We start from the raw sequence: 26,953 nt of genomic DNA, 5'->3' as shown, positions 1-26,953 counted from the left end.
GTTGTATAATTTTTTTTTGTAAGAATTTGAACATTTTCAGAAATCTTAGGTTAGGTTTTAGAAGGCGTTTTTAGAATCGGCCTCAGGTCTAAATGGGTTAAAGAACTAAAACACTCAAGCGTCATACTGTACATGGCAGATTACATAAATACAACTTAAAATACAGCATTGGGCCTCACACCCACATCATATATACAAAAGAAATTCAAAAGATCTTCAAAGATAGAATAAAATGAAATACAAAATCATGAATTGAAAAAACTTGAGAATGAGTGAAAATAGCCTGTCTACAAGCTCACAAACGTGTCAACATGGCACAAACATGTTGTTGTCAGCTTGTAGATCTACTATTTTCACTATCAAATAGGGCTTCAGTGTTTGGGTCCCAGGGGGAGACACAAAATGTATACTCTGGGCCTCAGTTGAAAAGGTTTGGGAACCAAATGTTATGGAGGCCTTCTGGGAAGCAGAAAGGTCGACCAGTTCCATCCTCAGCTGCTCCAAGGCTTCGTGTGGAAGACAAGTGTCCCAGAACGGGACACTTAACCCCTAACGTCTCCCCCAGGGGGAGCTGTTAACAACTTAACCCCCATACGTTGTTGAGGGGAGTGCCTCAGGGCTCTCATAAAAAAACGCATGGGTTCCCGAGGCTACTATATAGTGACTCTACATTAACCCACTAAGACCTGAGGCTGCATCTGTGTCACTTTTAGATTTGAGCTAAAAATAATTATTTTACACTTTGGCTATTCAAAAATAGCAGATATACAAGCTCGTAGCGCGGCACCGAGTGCCGCGCTACGAGCTTGTAGATCTGCTATTTTTGAAAAATCGTGAAAATATGTGCAAATCTTTGAATATATATTGTTTTAAAGCGAACATTTTAACTCAAATCTTTGCTTCTGGGGGTACCTGGAACAAAATATTTTGAGATGGGGGTCGGTGGCCAAATACATATAATTTTGGGGGTCCTTGAGATGAAAAGGTTTGAGAACCACTGATATAGAAACATACGTTTTTTCAGAATACTGTTAGGATTTAGAAGACATTTTGCAGAATCGGCCTCAGGTCTTAAAGGGTTAAATATCTCCGCTGAAAACAGCAGATTTTTTTATTTAGAAAACTTTAGAAATCTTTTAAGAAATCTTGAGAAATTGTGAAATTTTGGCCTATATTGACAGGCCCAAAATAAGGATACCAGGGATAATGTGGGGAAAAAAAACATAAAACATTTGGTAAGGAATACAGATATCTTTCAGCTCACCTGTGTCAGAGAGAGAATTAGAGTCTTGTCCAGACTTAATGTTGTAGGTGAAACACACCCTGGTGAGCACACACATCGTTTTACGGCCGTTGTCCTCACAGTTGGGCTGCTGGAGGTTTATTTTGCTTGGGTCAAACGTCATGACGGCACGAAGCTCCCCGACATCTCTGGACCTATATGAAGATCAAACACATTTATTACACGGCTTGGTTGAACGCTTGTTTCTGATTGGTCAGTCATTGAATTCATCGGTCTGGACTCAATAATAGGCCGCTGTCTAATTAAAGACTCATATCAATCTGCTTGGTTTTTGCCATATATCCAACACTGGAGCCATGTAAACAAACACACACGTCATTTACAGATAGACAATAGGCTACTCTCAATAATGTTTTTGAAAACATTTGAAGCAGAGAAATAGACAATGCCATAACCGAATAGCCTATATTGATTCTATCTAATCAACACTTCATATGTTTTCCGAGACGACTGCGTTGCAATAGACAAGTGTGTACTTCCATGCTCGTAAGTGTGTGTGTGTGTGTGTGTGTGCGTGTGCGTGTGCGTGTGCGTGTGTGTGTGTGTGTGTGTGTGTACACTTGAGAGGGACACACGTATAGTAGAATTTGAGAAATTTGACATGATGAGAGAACAATTTTGGTTCTGGTTCGCACCAGAGAATTTATTGTTTTATGGTAAAAAAAAAAATGGCATCAAAGTATTTATATAGTTGATGCCTCGATCATACAGGCTGATTTTTTTTGTGTGTGTGTGTGTGTGCGTGTGCGTGTGCGTGTGCGTGTGCGTGTGCGTGTGCGTGTGCGTGTGCGTGTGTGTGTGTGTGTGTGTGTGTGTACACTTGAGAGGGACACACGTATAGTAGAATTTGAGAAATTTGACATGATGAGAGAACAATTTTGGTTCTGGTTCGCACCAGAGAAATGATTGTTTTATGGTAAAAAAAAAATGGCATCAAAGTATTTATATAGTTGATGCCTCGATCATACAGGCTGATTTTATCCGTGCGAAAATAGACCTACTTACCGTACTTACAACGCGTCACACTAAGTACTGAGCATAACTCAGGCTTTTATAAAAGTGTTGATGTATTCACATCAAAATACAAACGTGTGTGTGGGTGGGTGTGTGTGTGTGTGTGTGTGTGTGTGTGTGTGTGTGTGCGTGTGCGTGTGCGTGTGCGTGTGTGTGTGTGTGTGTGTGTGTGTGTGTGTGCGCGTGCACACGCACGTTTGCTAAATGCTCTTATGAATAAGGAAAGAATGTATCTCGATAATGACAGTGGGCCCCAACTCTCTCTCTCTCTCTCTCTCTAGCCAATCAGGAAGCTCTCCAAGCCACAGCCCCCACGGCCCAGGAAGAAACAGCTGCCTGCTGCCAAATCCATATTTAAACACTAAGCCTCTTGGGAAATGGAGTTTTTCACACGGCTCAGCTGAACCACTGCCAGTAGAAACAGTGTGGGAGAAGAAGCCAGCTCTCTGCTCTGAGAAACTACAGTTATGTGATGATGGTGTGGGCCGAGCTCTTACAAGCTGTGAGAGATGGTCTCCAGCAGTGAAGAGTCTGTACCGGGGGCTTTAACCTATTAAGACCGGGAACGCATCTGTGTCATTTTTAGATTTCTTTGGCTATTCAAAAATAGCAGATATACAAGCTCATAGCTTGTATATCTGCTATTTTAATTAAAAATCGCGATTTTTTTTTGGCAAATCTTTAGTTTGAATGTATATATTTTTAAAGCTGAACATTTGCAACTCAAATCTTTGCTTCGGGAATTCTACAAATGTCTTCTAAATCCTAACAGGTTTCTGAAAAACGTATAGAAACTTGTGTAAACTTGTGTTTCTATATCGGTGTTTATATCGGTGGTTTAAGGTTAACGTTTTCATGTCAAGGACCCCATCATTATATGTATTTGGCCGCGGACCCCCATCTCAAAATGTGTTGTTCCAGGGACCCCCCAGAAGCAAAGATTTGAGTAAAAAAAGAAAACACTTTTAAAAATATATATATTCAAATATTTGCACAAATGTTCATGATTTTTCAAAAATAGCAGATCTACAAGCTCATAACGTGGCACTCTAGCTTGTAGATCTGTTATTTTTGAATAGCCAAAGACATCTTAAAATGTCACAGATGCGTTCCCGGTCTTAATGGGTTAGCAGAGACATCATTAGGCTCCGGTAGATTCGATTCCCGCCGGCCCAGAGGGGAGACATACATACAGCTGTATAAACTGGACTACAACAATCCAAACTGGACAAAGATGACAAGAGTTATATGAGACCATGTCAGGGGGGGGGGATCCACGCCTCTGGTCATTCATATTTATGTCCGGTGGTGCGGATATGTTTTATCAATGCTTCCTCTGTGCACGAGAATGCTACGCACACCAAAGTCCTTGTAGTGGGACCAGCCCACAGCAGAATAATCTAAATAGTGGTCTTCAAGAGACAAGAAGGTGGCCGCACACTAGAGTTCTTAACTGGGCTCTACTCGGCCGAACAATTACCATACTTTTAGGCCCAACCCGAGAAACACAAAAAAAGTGCTTAATGTCTTCAAAGTCACGCATCCAACAAGCTTTGAACTGAGCAGATTGGACCTTCTGTTCCAGAGATAATGGCCAAAACATCTTGAAAACGTCCACTTTAACCGATTTTCGATCACCGATTTTCGATAGAGTTTTGACCACCCGTTTTTATTTAATAACACGGGCTAGGAAGGTCGTACGGTGACAAACTAGATGCCTAAGTAAAGTTCACTCTGAGCTGCATCTAACACATCCACTGCCCGCCCGGCCCGAAAACGCTGTGTCGTGTCGGGTGGGGTCGGGTTCGGGCAGAATTTGAGAACTCTACCGCACACACTGGTAGCTAAAGTGCCAATACTTTATTTTTGGACGCAGAGTAAAAAGAAACAAACGTTTCGGCAGGTAACTAACTGCCTTCTTCAGGGTTTATGGGTATTATCACAGCTTCTTGTCAGACTGAATTAAATGCATTTACTTTGGGGAAATGTATACTGTCTGATGTGTTTTGATACGGTATTCATGTTTGGTTATATCACAAGTTAATGAAAAATATATATTATTAGCCACATTAACCCTGGCATCAGGTTTACAAGCTCACAAATGCATCGTCTACTGTTGTACCACTATTTGTTGTACCACCAAGTATATAGTGCTTAAGTGGTTAAGACAATGTACCGGTAACTCACTTTTTATTTATTTATTACTACAGTAGCAGTGAGTGTGTCCGACAGAGAAAGCAGAAGATTCCTCACCAGAACAGTGAAGCCCCTCCTAGCCCTCCTATGGTGACATCAGTGATTCCATCTCCGTTTAGATCCATGACACCGTGGATCGACTGACCGAAGAATTTCATCTTCTCTCCATCCCCTCCTGCTGGGATATGCTGAAAGAACATGAGGTAAACACAGGTATCACCAGTGGTGTCAAGTAACTGAGTACATTTACTCAAGTACTGTACTTAATTACAGTTTTGAGGTACTTTTACTTACTGGAGTATTTCCAATTGTCTATAATTTTACTTCTACTCCACTCCTCAGAGGCAAATATTGTACTTTGACTCCACAACAATTAGTTGAAAACTTTAGTTACTAGTTACTTTGTAGATTTTGATTATTATTAAAAAATTACACACTTCAGTCCTATATACGTTTCGGCCATATGAAAATAGCCGATCTACAAGCTCACAGTGCGTCGCGATGTGATGCCTTGTGAGCTTGTAGATCTGTTATTTTCAAAGGATTTTTATACATTTTATACATTTGAAAACTTGTGAAATAGGACATTCTATACACAATGAGTACTTTCTACTTTTGGTACTTTAAGTGCCTTTTGATACCAATACCAATTGTACTTTTACTCAAGTAATTTTTTTATTTCAGACTTTTACTTGTAACAGAGTCTTTTTTACATTGCAGTATTGATACTTTTACTTAAGTAAAAAATGTGAGTACTTTTTCCACCACTGTGTATGCACAGAACAACATATTCGGTCTTACCTGCACAACTTTCTCTTTGAGCGACCTGCTCTCTGACCCGTGGTAGATGTAAACCGCCCCCCTGTGGTCGTTCTCGAACGGCGCGCCGATCGCCACGTCGTTAAAGCCGTCCAGGTTGAGATCGGTTACGGCGGCGATGGCCGTACCGAAGCGGGCGCCACACGGCTCATTCTTATTGGTACAACTAGAGGAGTGGGCGGTGCAACAGGATTGATTGACAGGCTTTAGGGTGAACTGGTGCTCAAACTGGCCCTCCTGGTTAAATAGGAAAGAAAATTAAACCAAATAAAAAATGAACCAAAAGGAAGTAATTGAAAGGAGATGCCGACACACACAAGAATGCGTGCATGCACACACACACACACACACGCACACACACACACGCACACACACGCACACACACACAGTGGTGGAAAAAGTACTCAAATTCTGTACTTAAGTAAAAGTACCAATACTGCAATATAAAAATACTCTGTTACAAGTAAAAATCCAAAATTAAAAATTTACTTGAGTAAAAGTACAAAAGTATTGGCATCAAAATGTACTTAAAGTACCAAAAGTAAAAGTACTAAATATTTGAAAATAGCCGATCTACAAGCTCACAACGCGTCGCGATGCGACGCGTTGTGAGCTTGTAGATCTTCTATTTTCAAATAGCCTAGGTATAAAATAGGGCTAAAGTGGTTAATGTATGTTTCATTATATCATAGTTTATATCTGAAAAGTAACTAGTAACTAAAGTTTTCAAATAATTGTAGTGGAGTAAAAGTACAATATTTGCCTCTGAGATGTAGTGGAGTAGAAGTAAAAGTATTGGAAATTGGAAATACTCAAGTAAAGTTCAAATACCTCAAAATTGTACTTAAGTACAGTACTTAAGTAAATGTACTTAGTTACTTTCCACCACTGCACACACACGCACACAAACGCGCACACACACACACACACACACACACACACACACACAAACGCACACACGCGCGCGCGCACACGCACACGTACCTCGTTGAGTTTGTAGACGTAGACTTGTCCCTGTTCGTCCCGTTCTGAGCCCATGTACATGGGGGATCCCACCAGCAATAGATCTGTGTATGAGTCCATGTCCACGTCCACTGTCTGCAGCACGCTGCCAAAGTAGGAGCCGATCTATAAAATGAATCTGTGTGTGAGTCCATGTAGGCCTGTCACAATCATTATATAATCACCTAATCCAGGGGTCTTCAACGTTTTCAGGCCAAGGACCCCCTAGCTGAGAGAGAGAGATGAAGCAGGGACCCCCTCTATATTGTATAAAATTGTGTTTTAGAGTAAACTTTTTTTGTTTACTAGGTCTGCTCTTTTTACCCTCTTCACCTATACCTCTTTGCCAAAAATTGCCGATCTACAAGCTCACAACGCCTCGCAGCGCGAGGCGTTGTGAGCTTGTAGATCTGCGATTCTTGGCTAAAGTTCTCCTCAGAAAAAGGGATGCTAGGGTTCAAGTGGTTAATGTAAAAAAAAAATCATATCACACAAAGATTTGGCGGACCCCCTGTAGTAACTCTGAGGACCCCCTAGGGGTCCCGGACCCCTGGCCTAATCACAATTAGTTGAGATAATCGCAATTCTTTTTTGCATAATCGTCATAACCGTCATAAGCATTTGCATGTTAAAAAATCTTCATATATTTTCCAAAGAATTCAAAATTTGTGGAAACAGCAGATCTACAAGCTTGCAGATCGGCTATTTCCACTATTAATGTTTAGTTAGTATGAAGTAATTAAATAGGTGTTATTTGTCATATCTGCCCTGTACAACTTTTGTTTACGAAGGCTAAAAGCCTAAAACAGAAATGTCATTTCTATTCATAATGTCCCAAAACAGAAACGCAATTAAATCATTAATCGTAATTGTTTGAGTGACAATTAATCGTCACGTAAAAATGTCATAATCGTGACAGCCTTGAGTCCATGTCCACATCCACTGTCTGCAGCACACTGCCAACGTAGGAGCCAATCTATAAAAGTCACAAGATCATCTGCCAACATCAGCCAAATGGTAATCTCTCAAGAACAGATTCTGCTCTGCGTTGGAATCTGTCATGAAGGTTCGTCATAACGTGTACGCACTGTGTGGGCGTGGGCGTGCCTTCAGATCAGGAAGCAGGCCGCGCTTTACCCAATCAAATGTAGTGGGCGGGATTTACGTGTCCGCTGATCCTTCCCTACTCGAAACAAGCCGAAACTAATTTAACAATAGCGTCCTTGGAGCAGACAAAACCACGGAAAGATATTCACATTTTAACTTGCTCTTTCATCATAGAAACAAGTGGGCTTATAACCAAAACGATCCATGTTCTCTGGGAGAAGTGGTGTTAGTGTTCCGTGTAGAAATATTGTTAGTGGGAATGAAAACATAGTGGCACCACCCGGAAGTGGAGCGTGAGGGCAGACTAAAACCCCGGTTTCCTTTGCGCACGTGTGCTGCGTCGTCATTGTCCCAGAGCCAACATGAGATAGTACAAACAGCACAGGGCGCTGTTTTTCATTCTCATTTGGCTTTGGGTTCCCAGATTGGCCAAATGGTGAAGAGACATCAACAAAGCATGTAACACTACTGTACCTCACTACTTTGCTACATGTATGATCAACAGCATGTCTAGTGTTAAAGGTAGGGTAAGTGATAATGTTTGGTAAAATTCTTTTTGTTTTTGTTAAAAAGGTTAAAGTACTATAATCTGATAGTAATCATTGCTACAGAGCGTTTGTTCGGTCACAGGGGTCTCTCCAGCTCTTTAGTAAACAGAATATACGTACATTTTCAGGTAGGTGACAACATTTAAGCCAATCAGGAGAGAGCACTGAAAATGCATTTTCTGTTTAATAAAGAGCTGGAGAGACATGGGAGACTCCTTTTACTGAACAAACACTCTATAGCAATGAGTACTATCAGAATATAGAGCTATTTAACACTTATTTTAACCAAAGTAAATCACTTACCCTACCTTTAACACATTGAATGCCAAAAACGGTCCGGACCGTTTTTGAGGGTCCAAACGAGAAGTGCCGAAAACGGTCCGGACCGTTTTTGACCCAATTCTATTTTTATACGAGTGGCCCACGTGGGGCGCTAAAACGAAACTTTGACATCACCCAAGGAGTTTCTGAGAAGAAGAGGCTGGATGAGGCTCCATGTCAAAAATCCTTCCGGTCGGCGTTTTCAATGTTATCTCCTTGACTAAAAGCTTAATATCTCCATTTCTTTTTAATGTGGTGGAAACGAGCCGTTTCCGATCGGCGATCACGCTGCAATGGAGGATCGCGTTGGAAATATTATTGTTCCAGGCGTTAGTCGGGACCCTCCGCCGTCTCGCACGCACGCTTTGTTTACATGCACTTCCGCGTCGGGGCTTCTGCAGCACGAAACGTATAACGCAAGTGGATGGAAGAAATGCAGGCACTCAACGTATAATATTTTAATAAACCTCTGGCACCCAATGTGTTAATTTGTTTTTTTTTCCTTAAATTTTTATCCCACGATTTTGTAACCCTATTTTTTACACCCAGTGCCAATTGTCTATGTAATCCTGGGCACTACCTTCCCTCTGCCAACCTGGGGAGGCCAGGGCCGAGCTCATGCCTCCTTCAATGCATGAGAGCCAACTGACCTTATTGTCACCTGACAGGGGAGAGTTTCCCTGGTTGGACGTAGCGCGTGAAGGAACACGTAATTCCAACCAGTTCCCTTCCCCTCCATCAGGCGCCCCGGCTGGCCAGGGGGAGGCAGTATAGTGACCAGGATTACTGCATGTTTTTGTGAGGGTACCTACCCTAGGAGACACGGGGAGAACATGCAAACTCCACACAGAAAGGCCCTTTCGCCAACCCCACCTAGGGTATGGGCACTGATGACGCGGAGAAGAGAACACGCCCCCAGCACCCACAGCGTCCCCTGCGGGAATCGAACCCAGGACCTTCTAGCTGTGAGGCGACAGCGCTACCGACTGCGCCACCGTGCCCCTTACCTTTAATTTGTTTACAGTGTGTTTATGCCTTTATAATGTGTAGGACCCCCTACTAAACTTGATTATTACAGTCTTGTTTATTGCCCAACAATTTGGTCCAGTGCTTCAGAAAAGGATTGGACAAACTTCAGCTCACTCCTCAGAACAGAGCAGCACGCCTCGCTCTGCGCTGCTCTGGGAGGAGTAGTGTTGAGTGGATGCATGCTGCACTGTCTTGGATGAGAGTGGATCAAAGGTTGGCTTGTAGCCTTGTGTGACATTTCTGTCTAACATCTGTCATACTGGTAAACCTGCACATGTGCTGTTACAGATACAACCCACCAATACTAGACATGGCTATGGGTGGTCACTTTACTCCAGCTTTAATACCAAGAACTAATGTGCTGTAAGAGAACTGTAATGTATAGAGCAGGAAAACATTGGAATGGGGAATGAAATGCGACACATTGTGAGCTTGCTATTTTCATTTTTTTTTTTACATTTTATAAACGTGAAAACTTTTTTTTTGGTACTTGAAGTACATTTTGATACCAATACTTTTGTACTTTTACTCAAGTAAATGTTTTATTCCGGACTTTTCCTTGTAACAGAGTACTTCTACATTGCAGTATTGATACTTTTACTTAAAGGAGCTACACCATGAATTTAAAAAAAATATTTGATATTTAATATCATGGTGTATGTCCCTCAAACCTTTTTCAAAAGGTTTGAGCCTAAATCATCACTCAGATATACTCATCCCAAGTCAATTGTCTCTGGCTTATACAGCACTTTCAGCTGCAATACCAAAACGTCCTATTGTGCAGGGGGGGGCTACTGAGCAATTCTGTCTGTTAATAAAAAAAAATATTTAAAAAAATTATTTAAAAAGAAATAAAGATTTGAAAAATTCTGCATAAAAAGAAGCATCTAAGAAAAATACAAAATCGAAAAAAAAAACACTTTGAACATTTTTGAACAATTCCACCAAGTGTTTGAGGTGCCTGTTTCACCCACTTCCGGGGGGCGGAGCCAAAATCCGAGCCCGAAGTATTTGTTCGTAGACCCCCACTTAGGGGGGGTAGAAAAAGTTTCGGAGCGATTCGGGCACTTTTCATTTAACATCGGGTTTGCCATCATTAATGTTTGTGACATCATAAACATTTCCATTCTGAGATCGCCTGTTCAGACACGCCCATTCTGGAAATCCATGAAATGAGAAGGAATGACTGAATTAAAAAAAAATTTTTTTGGGGTACAAGAGACACTGGGGACCCCAAAAAAATACAAAAAAACAAGAAAAAAGTGATTTTCATGGTGTAGACCCTTTAAGTAAAAATGTTGATACTTTTTCCACCACTGCTTGGTGTCTCCATGAACATCACTGACCTGCTCTCCTTTGAGTATTTGTGAGACAGTGATGTGATTATTTTCGTCCTGACGGTAGATGATGACTCGTCCTGTGTGGTTGTACCGCGGCGCTCCCGTGATGTACAACACGCCATCAGGAGTGGAGGCAGACTGGACGTCATAGCCTGCAGAGAAACACACACACACACACACACACACACACACACACACACACACACACACACACACACACACACACACATGTAGTCAGGCAGAGGTCACATAAAATGCTGTAAACATGTGTGTGCGCACATGCACGGTGCACACACACACACACACACACACGTGCACACACACACACAGGCACAGGCACAAGTGCTCACACGCACACGCACACACACACACACACACACACACACACACACACACACACGCACACACAGGCACTCACACACACACACACACACACACACACACACACACACACACACACACACACACACACACACACACACACACACACACACACACACACGCACACGCACACGCACACGCACACGCACACACAGGCACACACACACACAGATGATTGTGGTGGGAAGGCACATTTTGGTTCTATTAGTGGGTTATTTTTAACGGCTTTGCGAGCGTTTAAATCCCATTGCGTGGAGGAAACTATAAAACACTTATTGACTGTGGAGGAACACACACACGCACAACACACACCATGTCGTCAAAGGCTGTAGTGTCTGCAGTGAGACGCTCTGTGAAATGAAGTCTTTGAACTGTCTCTACACAGCCTCATACATCAGATGTGATGGAAAGTGGCTGAACTTAGATGACAGACAGAGAGACAGAGAAACAGAGAGAGACAGAGAGAGAGAGAGAGAGAGAGAGAGAGAGAGAGAGAGAGAGAGAGAGAGAGAGAGAGAGAGAGAGAGAGAGAGAGAGAGACCGAGAGACCGAGAGACAGACAGACAGACAGACAGACAGACAGACAGACAGACAGACAGACAGACAGACAGACAGACAGACAGACAGACAGACAGACAGACAGACACATGAACTCATACCAGTGTATGCAGCCAGTCCTTCATATCCTTCCTCAGTGTTGGGGTCATAGAATGTTGTCTTGTCAGGAACCAGAGTTCCTCCTGCAGTCTGCAGCACCACCGTCCCATTCCAGTCATATGCACCTACTGCCCCCAGGAGCACCCCATCCTACAGGACACAATACACACACATTATACACCTACTGCCCCCAGGAGCACCCCTTCCTACAGGACACAATACACACACATTATACACCTACTGCCCCCAGGAGCACCCCTTCCTACAGGACACAATGCACACACAATACATATCAGTGTTGATTTCGCCGACTAAAACCACCTTTTTTCACTGACGAAAACGAAATAAAAACTAAGCTATGACGACTAAAACTAAGACTAAATATATTGACAATTTCGTCAACAAATAAAAACTAGACCAAAATGTTAGTGAGGGATCTAGTGGAGAAGAGATCCAGTAGAAGTAGAAGTCATTTTATGTTTGGCTGCGCTCGGGTGTTGCGCTCTGAAAACAGCAGATCTACAAGCTCACAACGAGCTTGTAGATCTGCTATTTTCAGCAGGCAACCAAGAGTAAAATCAGCCATCAAGACGCCATCAAGACGCCATCAAGGCACCGCCAAAATACATTTTAGTAGACTAAATCAACTGTAGATTTAGTCGACTATAATCTTATGATATTTAGTCCACTAAAACTAGACTAACAGTAAAACATTTCAGATGACTAAAATATGACTAAAACTAAATGGAATTTTATTCAAAAGACTATGACTAAAACTAAATCAAAATGTGCTGTTAAAATCAACACTGATACATTCACACCAATGTTCAGTTAACTCTGAGAACTGAGGACAATGGACCCTATTGGGTTCATTTGGGTCCATTGAAAACGCTGTGATGATGTAAAGCAATCCATAACTTTGTGTATAGTGAATAAAATGTTCCCCAGGTAGGACTTCAAAGCTATGAATTGCAGCCCATCTGAGTGTACTTGGTATATACAGTAAGGTTCCATTTGGGAACCTTATAAAGTGCACTCAGATAGGATCAGACTGGATATGCGCCCCCTAGTGGCATAACTCGCTAAGAAAAGAATATCAAAAGCATCTGGACAAATGACAGAATGTCAATTGTGCGGGACAGCTGAAAAAGACAATAATATAAAACCATCTTCCTGTGTCTGGTTTATGAATAAAGATTCTGCAGCAGGAAGGGGAAGGGGAGGGTTCATGTAGGAAGTGGTATGGATTGTCTATCTCACAATGAAGCAAGAAAGTATTCCTTTCCCTTGATTGTGTTTCCAGGGGGTTCAAAAGGCTCGGGTTTATAGCTGGACAGCAGGCACAGCCTTTTTCAGTTTGGGATTGTGTCACGCCCCAAAAATAGTAGATCTACAAGCTCAAGATCTAAGTGATTGTGACCTTATATAGGCCGGCTATTTTCGGCACATGACCCTGGTGCACAAGGAAGCATATAAGGTCACAGTCACACATGTGCTTCATATGCACCGTATAGCATCAATTTCCCATGTTGTCTTGAGGGGCTTGTGAGCTGTGAGCTGTGAGCTGTGAGCTGTGCCGACAGGAGAGACGGTTTTCTGGTGTGTAGTTTAGTTTGACTTAAGTTGGAGTGTTGATTCAGACAGAAAATTACAAGCATAATGGCTGTCAAGTGGGGTCAATCACGGCACTTCTTTCCTATTGGTTGATGCCTGGTCAAAGTTCACCAATGTTCAGTGGTGGAAAAAGTACTAAAATATTGTATTTAAAGTACCAATACTGCAATGTAGAAATACTCTGTTACAGGTAAAAGTCCGGAATTCAAATTTACTTGAGTAAAAGTACAAAAGTAGTTGGTATAAAAATGTACTTAAAGTACCAAAAGTAGAAAGTACTCATTATGCAGAATGAGCAAGACACTGAACCCCCATAACTGGTCCTCCTGAGCAGGTCGGTGTAGTGCATGGTTTCTTCCGCCGTTGGTGTGTGTGTGTGTGTGTGTGTGTGTGTGTGTGTTAGTAATGCACTTTGGATAAAAGAGCTATGTACCTGTAATGTCTTAAACACATGAACCCTATTCTGGAGGGAACTCTCAAGCTTGCGATGTGGGAATCAGGTTAACTACTGTAAGTGTAAGGTGTAAGTGATTATAAAGCTCCATTGAGGCACGCACGGTCACACATAGGCGTCAGCTTCCCCTTTCACTTCCATTCTATGGTAGCAAAGGGGCGGAGCATCTGGTTGCGGTGCATTGATTGGCTTTGATGCGTGAGAAGTCCAAATGCGTGTGAAGCTTGGAGTTCAATGTTGGTGAACTTTGAACAGGCATCAACCAATAGGAAAGAAGTGCCGTGATTGACCGCACTTGGCAGCCATTATGCTTGTAATTCTCTGTCAGTGAATCAACGCTCCAACTTAGACACCAGAAAAGTTCCAACTTATGGCCATTGCTTTGTAAACAAAGCCTGTCACTGCCCCCAATATGAAGGACCACACTAAAGACATCGCATTGGTTCTGCAATGCAGTTTTATTTTCAACTCTCTAATCGCTTACACCCAATTTTAGCAACGGAAGCTGGGAGATTGTCCTCAGTCTCTAGCGGAGCGAAACCGTTTGGAGACGGACTGGTGAGTGTACTGTGACCACTGTGTTTACAGGAGAGGAGGGTAATGAGGGGGGGTGACACTGTGACGACTGTGTTTACAGGAGAGGAGGGTAATGAGGGGGGGGGGTGACAAATGAGTCAAGAGCCAGGATGAGCATGATAAAGGAGACTGTTTGTTCTTTCAGAGACACAGGAAATACCTGATGAGTGAATTCTAGGGAAAAAGAAAACAAGTTGTTTTTTGGTATCGTGAAAAAGACTGAACACCCACCTCATCCTCTCTGTCACACACACACGCACACACACACACACACACACACACACACACACACACACACACACACACACACGCTGTCACAAGTCTGACAGAGTGTGAGGAGGAGGAAGGAAAGAAAGGCTGTTTGAATATGCCGAACATTCTTCAGAGTCACAGTGGGTGAAACATCAGAGTGGGTGACGATCAAACACATTGGTTCATTGCTTGAGTGCATAATATGCACGCAAATGCATACAAACACATAATATATATATATATATTATGGTCCCTCTTAAGCCCTGTTTAGATTTGCAATGAGACAAAAAAAACGACTTGAACCAGATTTATACTTTGTTATGTAATGGTGTTGTGCGCAAATAATTGACGTTCTACAAGCTCCTGTGAGGTGTTGTGAGCTTCTAGGTTCAATCCAATCCAATCCACTTTATTTATAGAGCACGTTTAAAACAACAGTGTTGAACCAAAGTGCTGTACGCTCAGTAACAAAATAAATACTAAAATATACAAGAGCAAAACAATACACACTAAACAGGACAACATACTGTATAGACACAAGTAAGACGCGCGAACGCAAAAAAAGTAAAATAAATATGAAAAAAATATATAAAAAAAAAAGTAACCAATATTATTATTTTTTTTAAATACCAAAATCTGCGTTAAAAGGAGCATCTTAGAAAAATACAAATTCACAAAAAAAGGCCGAAGGCGCGCCTCCTTCCGCTGCGTTCGCAACAATGCCTAGTGGAAACACTGAATTTTCGAACGCCAAGAAGTACAAGTGAGTTTTCAAACGTGATTTAAACACAGGCAGTGTTTGAGACGCTCTAACATGGGGTGGAAGCTCGTTCCACAGTTTGGGCGCTACAGCGGAAAATCATCTCCCCGGGTCTTCAGCTTTGTTGGTGGGACCTTATGGAGTGACTGGTCAGTAGACCTCTAGACCCTTGTAGAGTTATTGGGAGGTAGAAGCTCCGATATGTACAATGGTGCCAACCCATTTAAAGACTTAAAAACAAATATTAAAGTCTCAAACTGAATCCTGTAGCGAACAGGGAGCCAGTGTAGGAAGCAAGAATCGGGGAGAAGTGATCATACTTCCGTGCCCCTGTTAAAGAGGCGAGCGGTCGCGTTTTGGACTAACTGTAGTCGTGACAAGCAGGCTTGGCTAACACCAACATAAAGTGCATTACAGTAGTCGAGTCGGGTTGAGATAAAAGCATGGATAAGACGTTCAAAATCAGAAAGGTTACAGCAGACTTGACTTTGGCCAAAAGCCTCAGCTGATAAAAGCTGGATTTAACAACAGAGTTAATCGGTTGACTATAAATTCGGCGCACAACACAGTAGTATGACGGATTGACGGAGCATACATACGTACATTTAAGCATGACAACGTTGGGTTGGCCCGCGGCCTGAATTACCCTATAAACTGATCCCCTACAGATAAAACAGTCAGTAATCCTAGATCCATCACTAAGCCCCGTTCAATGACTTGTACAGAACATAATAACACTGTGACCATCTCAATGTTAGGGGTGGGCCATCATAACCGAATGGGTACAGAGACCGGCCGCCTGGGAAACAAAATATCCCGGGTTCGGGCCACGGTAATCTGTCTAGGTGGCCCTGAGCAAGACACTTAAACCCTAACTGCTCCCCCCCTCTAACGCTCAAGTCTCACAACTTGGGTGAAGCTGAACACTGAATTTCCCCCCGTGGGATCAAATAGGTCTAATTATTTATTTTAGATCACAGATAGCAGCTCCATTGTTTTATACTGTAGCACAGTGGTTCTCAACCTGTGGGTCCGCACCCCCAGGGGGATCCTCGCATGTTTTTGTGGGGGTCCCCAGATGACAGTGAAGTGACAATTTAAGGATTTTTAAGACCTTTTTAATACCTCAAACAAAAATAAAGAAAGAAAAGAAAAAGGCCATTACTGCATCAAAAGTAATCAACAAACTATACTATAAAAACTGGTCAAACATTGGCCAAATTGACAAATTGACAAAAAGAGGCAAAAATGTTGAAAACGTATCTGTGAGACAGAGTCAAACTAAGTGCTTGTCAGGGTGGGGGGTCCCCAATTCAAGTATGATTATTTTGGGGGTCACGACCTGAAAAGGTTGAGAACCACTGCTGTAGCATGCTTGTATATTTGTTACAGAATTCTTGCTGATCAACCTTAAATCAAAGTTCACTTTATTTCCGGTGATTACAGAGCTGCATGGCCATGCCTCAGATACTAGTATAAACACAGAAATCAAATGGCTGTCATGAAGTTCTGGGAAGTTGACTTACTTTAGAGGCATGTGCGCTGAATCCAGCCTGAGACATCTCTAGCTCAAAGGATGAAGTGTAGTTACCAGATGTAGCTGGAAGAGAAGAGAGATTTATGTTTGATCTGTGTTACTATTTCATCACGTCAACAGTGTTTGCATAATATGCACAATGCTATGTACGGTGCAAGAATGATAGAGCCATTGTTTTATAGCATGCTTGTGTTTTTGTTACGGCATTCCTGTAGATCAAGGATTTTTTCTTTCTTTCTTTCAGTAATCAGGAGACAGATATAGAGCAGGCCGTAATGCTATTGTATAAAATTATAGTGTATGAAAAATGTATACACCATAGACTGTAAATAAAAAAATCACACCCAGTGTGAAGTGAGCGGTGCTATTTATGAGTTATTAATTTCATCATGCATCTCGGTAGCCAATCACAGCACGTCCTGCGAAGTGACGTGCTTACATTTTTGTCTCCGCCGTAGGTGGAGAGTATGTTTTCGCTTCGTCCCGCCGTGTGTGAGCAAACATTGTTAGCCAAGCTAACATTGGTCAAGCTCCACGTGACACGTGTCAATATGTTGACACCAATGCCTTTGATTGGCTAGAGGGACGCATGACGAAATAAAATCCTATAAATAGGTGTGTCACTTCAAAAAGCCGTTTACATTTTTTAAGTGAGGTAAGACAGGATCAATCAGTCTTGATTGGAACAGTACCTTCCAGTCCAAATCACCCGTCCGTGCGTGTGTGTGTCCCTCTGAGAACACCTAACATTGGTCAAGCAAAGGCGCAGAAGGCCAAAGCTAAGAAAGCATACTCATCTACAACAGTAACACAGAAGAGGACTATAGAGTTGAATTGATCCCACAACAACAAGGCCGAAGTCTTAATACTGTAACAATTGGCCACCTTGATCAAATACATTATGTAGCACTAGAGAAAACTGACATAGATCAAACACACCAATCAACTGCTGAAACTGTTCAAGACAACAATGAAGATGAAGAAGACAGACAAGTATTTGAACAAACCAGTCAATTACGACCACTCCCATATGACACATTGCTTCAAGAAGAACATTCTTTAGATGCAAACACTACATATTCAGTCGCCCCTGCAGAACACCAAAAACCACGCACATTCTACCAACAGTACCTTGCAGTACAAATCACCCGTCCGTGCGTGTGTGTGTTCCTCTGAGAACACCTAACATTGGTCAGTTTTACGTGACATCACAATATGTAATATAAATATATAAATAGGAGGCTGAGATCACACAATGTAACTAACTCCCATTATGCAAACTAAAGAAGCAGCAAATGAGCATCTGAAACCTGATGAAGACGCAAAGGCGCAGAAGGCCAAAGCTAAGAAACAGAGAGAAGGAATGAAATTAAGAGTATGTTTTCGCTTCGTCCCGCCGTGTGTTAGCATGGCCCCTAGCCAAGCTAACATTGGTCAAGCTCCACGTGACACGTGTCAATATGTTGACACCAATGCCTTTGATTGGCTAGAGGGACGCATGACGAAATAAAATCCTATAAATAGGTGTGTCACTTCAAAAGGCCATTTATGACTTTTGAAGTGAGGTAAGACAGGATCAATCAGTCTTGATTGGAACAGTACCTTCCAGTACAAATCACCCGTCCGTGCGTGTGTGTGTCCCTCTTGAGAACACCTAACATTGGTCAAGCAAAGGCGCAGAAGGCCAAAGCTAAGAAAGCATACTCATCTACAACAGTAACACAGAAGAGGACTATAGAGTTGAATTGATCCCACAACAAAGTCTTAATACTGTAACAATTGGCCGCCTTGATCAAATACATTATGTAGCACTAGAGAAAACTGACATAGATCAAACACACCAATCAACTGCTGAAACTGTTCAAGACAATGAAGATGAAGAAGACAGACAAGCATTTGAACAAACCACTCAATTACGACGACTCCCATATGACACATTGCTTCAAGAAGAACATCTTTTAGATGCAGACACTACATATTCAGTCGCCCCTGCAGAACACCAAAAACCACGCGCATTCTACCAAGACGACCCGTTCTACCAAGACGACCCGTGCTATTAAAATAGCACGGGTCTGCTGGCGGAGACTTGTGCTCCGAGGAGCACATTTTCTAGTTTACATTATTATTAATTTCATCATGCGTCTCGCTAGCCAATCACAGCGTGTCTGCGAAGTTTGAAGTTAATTTCATCATGTGTCTCGCTAGCCAATCACAGCACCTCCTGCAAAGCTTAGCCTATGGGCGTGTTTTCCACAGCATGGCGTCACAGCGAAAGACACATTTTCACGACGGAAAGAAAAACTTTCGCCACGGATGGGTCCTAAACCCTCTTATAGGAGCGGTTACACCGCTCAAAAAGAATGGACAGCGCTACGCCCATAGACTCTTCTACAGACCGTAAATGAAGCGTATTTTTCAGCCATCCTTTCTATATATCAGTGGTGGAAAAAGTACTCAAATTCTGTACTTAAGTAAAAGTACCAATACTGCAATATAAAAATACTCTGTTACAAGTAAAAAAAAAATTACTTGAGTAAAAGTACAAAAGTATTGGCATCAAAATGTACTTAAAGTACCAAAAGTAAAAGTACTAAATATTTGAAAATAGCCGATCTACAAGCTCACAACGCGTCGCGATGCGACGCGTTGTGAGCTTGTAGATCTGCTATTTTCAAATAGCCTATGTATAAAATAGGGCTAAAGTGGTTAATGTATGTTTCATTATATCATAGTTTATATCTGAAAAGTAACTAGTAACTAAAGTTTTCAAATAATTGTAGTGGAGTAAAAGTACAATATTTGCCTCTGAGATGTAGTGGAGTAGAAGTAAAAGTATTGGAAATTGGAAATACTCAAGTAAAGTACAAATACCTCAAAATTGTACTTAAGAACAGTACTTGAGTAAATGTACTTAGTTACTTTCCACCACTGCTATATATCCTATGCAACCGGAAATGAATGCTATTGGTTGGGACCAGAGCGGGGGTGGGGAATTAATGCTATTGGTTGTGTAGTTTGTCAATCAAAGCATCACAAGGTAGCCACGCCCCTCCTAGAGCATATGTGTGTGTGTGTGCACCTTCCAGAGCGAAGATCTTGCTCCCCAGAGCGTCTACGATGGTCAACAGAGCCACCTCGTCGGACACATTGAAGAAGTGGTCTTCTAGTGGATGCGAGGAGATGGACTCGATCTCCTTGATGAACTTATGCACCTCTGCTGAGCTCTTGTTCTGACGATTATAATCTCCCAGAACCTGAAAAACACACACAATGAACCGGCTATAATTAAGACAGGGTCTGTGTCATTTTAGATTTCTTTGTCTATTAAAAAATAGCAGATCTACAAGCTCATAGCACGGCACCGGTGTCGTGCTATGAGCTTGTAGATCAGCAATTTTTTTTGGATCGTGAAAATGTGTGCAAATCTTTGAATATATATATTTTTAAAGCGAATATTTGAATAGTTGTTCAAATCTTTGCTTCTGGGGATCCCTGGAACAAAATATTTTGAGATTCTATAATCTTTTTGTTAGGATTTAGAAAACTTGTGAGCGAGCGAACGAACGAGCGAGCGAGCGAGCGAGTGAGTGAGTGAGTGAGTGTGGGAGTGAGTGAGCAAGTGAGTGAGTGAGTGAGTGAGTGAGTGAGTGAGTGAGCAAGTGAGTGAGTGAGTGAGTGAGTGAGTGAGCGAGTGAGTGAGCTAGTGAGCGAATAAATGAGTGAGTGAGTGAGTGAGTGAACGAACGAACTAGCGAACGAACGAGCTAGCAAGCAACTGGATGAATTTAATCACTATTAGTTCAGTATGTCAGTGTACAGTGTATGATTAAGGTGATAAACAACAGGTGATAAACATACGCACCCACGCACGTATGCACACAGACTGTCAAATCCATATATAGTTCATGTATATACATTCCATATATGATTATGATTATAATTCTCTCTGATTGCATGATGTATTTGTTGGAGAAAAAAAACATTTTTTTGTTGTTTCTTCAACACACAAAAACCCGAGTATGAACGTTCATGCAAACTCACAGCGATGCCAAACCTCTCGATGTCGTCGTCGTCGCAGTCTTCGATGACCTTGTCCAGGTTGTAGAAGTCATGTGACTCTCCGTCCGTCACCGTCAACATGACCTTCTTGACCCCGGGGCGGGCGCCACGCTCCACCGTGAAGGCTTCTTTCCTGATCGGTGGCATTCAAAGAAGAAACTGTCACCCAACTGGTGGACATTAATGCATTAAGACCGGGAACGCATCTGTGTCATTTTTAGATTTCTTTGGCTAGTCAAAAATAGCAGATATACAAGCTCATAGCGCGGCATCAAGTGCCGTGCTATGAGCTTGTACCTACTGTATCTACTATTTTTTAAACATCTTGAAAATTTGTGCAAATCTTTGAATATATATATTTTAAAGCGAACATTTTTAACTCATATCTTTGCTTCAGGGGGGAACCTGGAACAACATATTTTGAGATGGGGGTTCGTGGTCAAATACATATAATTTTGGGTGGTCCTTGACATGAAAAAGCTTTTAAGAACCACTGATATTATAGCAACATACGTTGTTTCCAAAAACTGTTAGAGATTTAGAGGACATTTGTTGTAGAAGCAAAGATTTGAGTTACAAATGTTCACTTAAAAAAATATATATATTCAAAGATTTGCGCACATTTTCAAGCAGATCAACAAGCTCATGAGCTTGTAGATCTGCTATTTTTGAATGGTCAAAGAAATCGGAAAATGACACAGTTGTCTTTTAGTTCTACTGGATCTCTTTTCCACTAGTCTCTCTCTAACATTTTAGTCTAGTTTTTATTTGTTGACAAAATTGTCATTATATTTAGTCTTAGTTTTAGTCACCATAGCTTAGTTTTTATTTTGTTTTCGTCAGTGAAAAAAGGCAGTCGCCGAACATTTTTCGTCATAGTTTTAGTCGACGAAATCAACACTGTCTGTCTGTCTGTGTCAGTGATGTGTGATGTTGAAGAGGCTGGTGTAAAAACCTGGCGGTTTCGATGCCCAGGGCTGTCATGGTCTTGTATCCGGTCTGCTGGGGTAGATGTTTCACCTTCTCCAGCAGAGACTCCGTATTGTCAAACTGACTCAGGTTGACCCGATGGGTGACATTTTCACCATATGACACGATGGCCACCTAGAACACACACATTTTACACAAACACACAAGCACACACGCAAACGCACACACACACGCACGCACAAACACACACATATTTTAACAATGTATTTATGTCCACATAAAGGAGAGCACACAAGGACACACATATTATAGGAGCAGTAAGGTTACATTCACAAAATCATGGCATATTATGTCTTCATGATACAATAAGCATGTCACTCAGTACTCTATGGGTATACAGTAAGTAGCCGCGTCTCTGCCGTATATGGCGGCTGCCAATTATAGCAGAGACGGCGCAATACTTTGCTAGTCTTTTTGCCTCCTTTTTGGGCATCCCAAGTTGTTGAAACCCTCTAACAACCAGTCACACACACACACACGCACGCACGCGCACACGCACACACACGCACACACACACACACACACACAAACACACACCTTTAACCTAACCGTAACCTAACCCCAGCCCTAAACCTAAGACTGAGCTCGCCTTATATCACTGACCATCCTTGACCTTATATCCCTGACCAACTGAACTCACTTCCCAGAATCTTCCTCAACTTTCTATCCTCAGAAAACTGGAAGGCAAATACACACAAACACACACACACACACACACACACACACACACACACACACACACACGCGCACACACGCACACGCACACGCTCACACACACACACACACACACACACACACACACACACACACACACACACACACACACACACACACACACACACACACACACACGTGCACACACGCACACGCACACGCTCACACACCACACACACACACACACACACACACACACACACACACACACATTACATTACATTACAGTCATTTAGCAGACGCTTTTATCCAAAGCGACTTACAATAAGTGTATTCAACATAGGTAGGGAACGAAAACTACTAATCACCAGAAGTCTTTAGTGCATTTTCTGCAAAAACAAGCAACCAAGAGTATACCTAGCGCTAAGGTAAAAGTGCAATATATCAGCTACCTATTTCCTTAAACAGATGAGACAAAATAGCTAAATCAAATGAGCATGAGCTAAAACAATTAAGTGTATCGACTAAACAAGATCCAATAAACAATACAGCAATAGAAAACAAGCGTTCGTACAACTAGTTAACAACAAGTAGGTCAGGCAGAGAGGAAGGGTAGTGTTTCCTGAAGAGGTGGGTTTTCAGCCTGCGGCGAAATATGGGCACACACACACACACACACACACACACACACACACACACACACACACACACACACACACACACACACACACACACACACACACACACACGTGTGCACACACGCACACGCACACGCTCACACACACTCTCTCCCAGACTGTGGTTATGGGTCTGTTGGTTCTAATATGACACCGTGTTCTTTTATCCAGCAGGCAGAGGAGTTGAGCAGCCCATGGAAGATGTGACTTACACTCACTGGACTGTACAGTACGGTGTGAAGAACTTTCCATGGGCTCTCCTCTGGAAAACTGTACGATCAATGAGCCTATAATAAAACCTAAACCGCCCAGTCACACAGCGGATACGGCTTAACCTATAATTAAACAACAGTTTTATTCGCCTACATTTTTAAATAGGCTACACTATTGTGATGAATAGCTATGGTTCATGCTTTATTATGTTTGGTACATACAGTATCCTACATTACATCCACTCTGTGGTCAGGATCTCTCTGTCCTGCCCGGTTCTCCTCAATGGCTGGAGCAATTGATCTGAATTTGCACACGGCCATTGTACATTAGCATATGCACCAAATAACGTCGCCCGTTTTTAACTTTCCCAAAATGTAAGCTGTTTATTAGCGCTTTTATGTCAACACCGGAGATTCAGAGTTTGGCCTATGGGAGCTATCGTCGCGAATGGTTATAGCGCCCCAAGCTATGGGATGAATGATCAAACTGCAAATTGCGCAGGGCACTGACAGAGAACGCTGCAAACGTATAAAGGACTATCATTTACAGCCCGTGTCCACACACACTGCGTTTCATGAGAGGGACGGCACTTTGGATATCATCTTCATGCCACAAGCACGCAGATTCACACGCGCAATGTTCAAATCCAGGTGCGACGGGTCCGGCCGTGTGTGTGTGTGTGTGTGTGTGCGTGTTCGCTGTGGGTTCGCGACAGGTTGCACACGTGCGTGTGTGTTGGAACCGTTAATAGGAGCGTGTGTGTGTTCGCTGTGGGTCCACGACATGCACGTGCACGACATGCACGTGCACACATAGACATGAAAGGGGGCTTGAGCCCCTGCCCTTTTACCCGTCGCTAAAAAAAGTGCCCTCTCCAGACTGGAAAAAAAAATAAAAAAGGAAGAAAAATTATAGCGGCCTAACGGTAAGGTTGACGGAAATGCCAGTGGGTGTGTTGGATGCAGCTCAAAGTGAACTTTTCTCAGGTATCTAGTATGTCGCCGTACGACCTTCCTATCCCGTGTTATTAAAGAAAAACGGGCGACAATGGCCAAAAATCGGCGATCGAAAATCGGCGAAAGTGGCCGTTTTCAAGATGTTTTGGCCATTATCTCTGGAACGGAATGTCCAATCTGCTCAGTTCAAAGCTTGTTGGGTGCGTGACTTTGAGGCCATTAAGCACGCCGTGATACCTCTTCGGGTTTTTGGACCTAAAAGTATGATAATTGTCCGTGAAACAAAATCCAAAAAGTGCCCTTTTGAAATTCCAGCCCCTGCCTCTCCAAATCCTTCTGCACGTCCCTGGTCCACGACGCGGCGACGGGACGCGCGCTTGTGCGGGTCCGGCCGTGTGTGTGTGTGTGTGTGTTTTCCTGTGAATTCGCGACAGGTTGCGGGCGCGTGCGTGCGTGTGCGTGTGTGTTGGAACTGTTTATGAACCTTCTGTTCTGGATTTGAGACCTTCTGTTTCCCAGGCGGCAACTATACCAATTCAGCTACCCCCCCCCCCCCCCCCCCAATGCATTTGTACTGTTGGTGTGCATTTTCTTCCAAATTCGACAGCCAATTAACTAATTTAATCTAATCAAATATGTAACACAAAAAACACAACTCAGCATCTAATCCATCCATCCATCCATCCATCCATCCATCCATCTGAAGCTGACCTGTGAGAGTTTAGGTCCAATATCAATGTTCTTGAGGAACTTCAGTAGGAACTCAACGATACTGGACCAGGGGTAGATGCTGTTAGATCCATCCAGGACAATGACAATGTCCATCTCATTGTTACATTCTGGAACAGAAGTACATAGCAAAATACAAAGTGTTTGTTTAAAGGTGCTATAAGTGATATATTTAGTTAATATAGCATTATATTCCCACAGTAATCAATTGCTTGAGTAAACATACGAAAGTATTGGTATCAAAATGTACTTAAAGTACCAAAAGCAGAAAGTACTCATTATACAGTAAATACTGAATCAAGCAACCGGACAAAAACTGTCCGGGGTGCTCCCAAAAGCCTGAGTAGACGATAAAATTATCCAAAAAAAAGGGGGAAAAAGTGAAATATCCCTTTAACTGTACACATTAACACATTGCATGCCAGTCGCGTAGATCTACGCGAACCTATTTAAAGCCGCAGCGTGCCAGTCGCGTAGATCTACGCGAACCGCCGATTCCCATGTTAAGTGCCCCAGGTGCACTTTCCGATTTTTTTTGATCCATTTCCGTTTCCGGTTTCCGGTCGGAAACGGAATTATTCGGGTTCCGGTTTTTTCGATCGTATCCGCTTCCTGTCTGGGATCCTGTTTAAAACTCGATTTTCTCTGGTTGTTGTTTTTCTCCTCGCTGATCACTGTTTACCGTTGATCGGCTGTAGCTTCAAGATGGCGGCACGGATTTGGAAACTGTTTTCGCTCGCCGTTTCTCACGGATCCGCTGTGTGTTTAGAACCAAATGAACGCGCACTTTTAACTTATTTAGCGAGGTCTGTGGCGACATGAAAAAAACTAAAAAACAACAATAAAACGCTGGCACTGGTGAGTACATTATGAGATTAAACTCTGGCATGGAATGTGTTAACCCTGATGATTTTTACTGTGTAACAAAATCAAGTTATTTTAATATACTGCCTGCTGTGGATGTGGTTGTCTCAGCTGGGATAGTGCTGTAATAATACGTCATGTTATTTAAACAGCAGGTACTGCAGAAATCAGTTGAGTCACAGCTTCCTTTCAAGATATATTTTAGGACTTGTCAGTTTATTATTAGTCAGGAGGACAGTGTTTGTTGTGACACAGGAAATGAGCAGAGACATGTGAGCCATGACAGAAAGCAGGGGTCAGACTCTGTGCAGTTCATCATATTTAACGGTTTGCGGGGCCCACCATGGAAGGCTCTCCAATTAACACTAATTCAACACAGTAAACCACCTTAGCATTTAATGTATGTACACTCCCACTCCCACAGCTATTTCCCCCTGACGTGTGTGTTGCATTATTATGGCATTCCACACTGTACTCTGTGTCTGTGTGCTGTGTATTTATATGTGTTTGAGAGAGAGAGAGAGAGAGAGAGAGAGAGAGAGAGAGAGAGAGAGAGAGAGAGAGAGAGAGAGAGAGAGAGAGAGAGAGGGCTATTTACAGTGGTGTAAAGTAACTAAGTAGCCTACATTTACTCACGTACTGTACTTATAAGTACAATTTTGAGGTGTTTTTTACTTTACTGGAGTATTTCCAATTTTCAGTACTTTTACCTCTACTCCACTACATCTCAGAGGCAAATATTGTACTTTTACTCCACTACAATTATTTGAAAACCTTAGTAACTAGTTACTTTGTAGATTTTGATTATTATTACAAAACATACATTAACCACTTCAGCCCTATATACATTACGACCTTCTGAAAATAGCCGATCTACAAGCTCACAATGCGACGCATTGTG

General features: G+C 42.3%; 1 protein-coding gene across 1 annotated transcript in view; it reads right to left on the bottom strand.

Annotated features, from left to right (window-relative positions):
- The window catches only part of itga1 (integrin, alpha 1), a 113,806-nt gene that overhangs the window by 21,532 nt on the left and 65,321 nt on the right, over window positions 1-26,953 (bottom strand). Inside the window, exons 6-16 of the mRNA XM_080418637.1 lie at window positions 25,171-25,298; window positions 21,925-22,073; window positions 20,952-21,102; window positions 19,990-20,164; window positions 16,900-16,973; window positions 11,720-11,867; window positions 10,686-10,831; window positions 6,317-6,460; window positions 5,315-5,569; window positions 4,571-4,701; window positions 1,265-1,437 (exon numbers count right to left, since the gene is read on the bottom strand). Of these exons, the coding sequence (XP_080274763.1) occupies window positions 1,265-1,437; window positions 4,571-4,701; window positions 5,315-5,569; window positions 6,317-6,460; window positions 10,686-10,831; window positions 11,720-11,867; window positions 16,900-16,973; window positions 19,990-20,164; window positions 20,952-21,102; window positions 21,925-22,073; window positions 25,171-25,298 (1,674 nt within the window). The remainder of the gene's footprint in view (window positions 1-1,264; window positions 1,438-4,570; window positions 4,702-5,314; window positions 5,570-6,316; window positions 6,461-10,685; window positions 10,832-11,719; window positions 11,868-16,899; window positions 16,974-19,989; window positions 20,165-20,951; window positions 21,103-21,924; window positions 22,074-25,170; window positions 25,299-26,953) is intronic.

This window comes from Gymnoscopelus braueri (assembly GCF_963280865.1).
Source record: "Gymnoscopelus braueri genome assembly, chromosome: 22".
Classification (NCBI taxonomy): Eukaryota; Metazoa; Chordata; class Actinopteri; order Myctophiformes; family Myctophidae; genus Gymnoscopelus; species Gymnoscopelus braueri.
The sequence above is the reverse complement of the archived record's forward strand: the minus strand, read 5'-3'. Positions and strand labels throughout refer to the sequence as shown.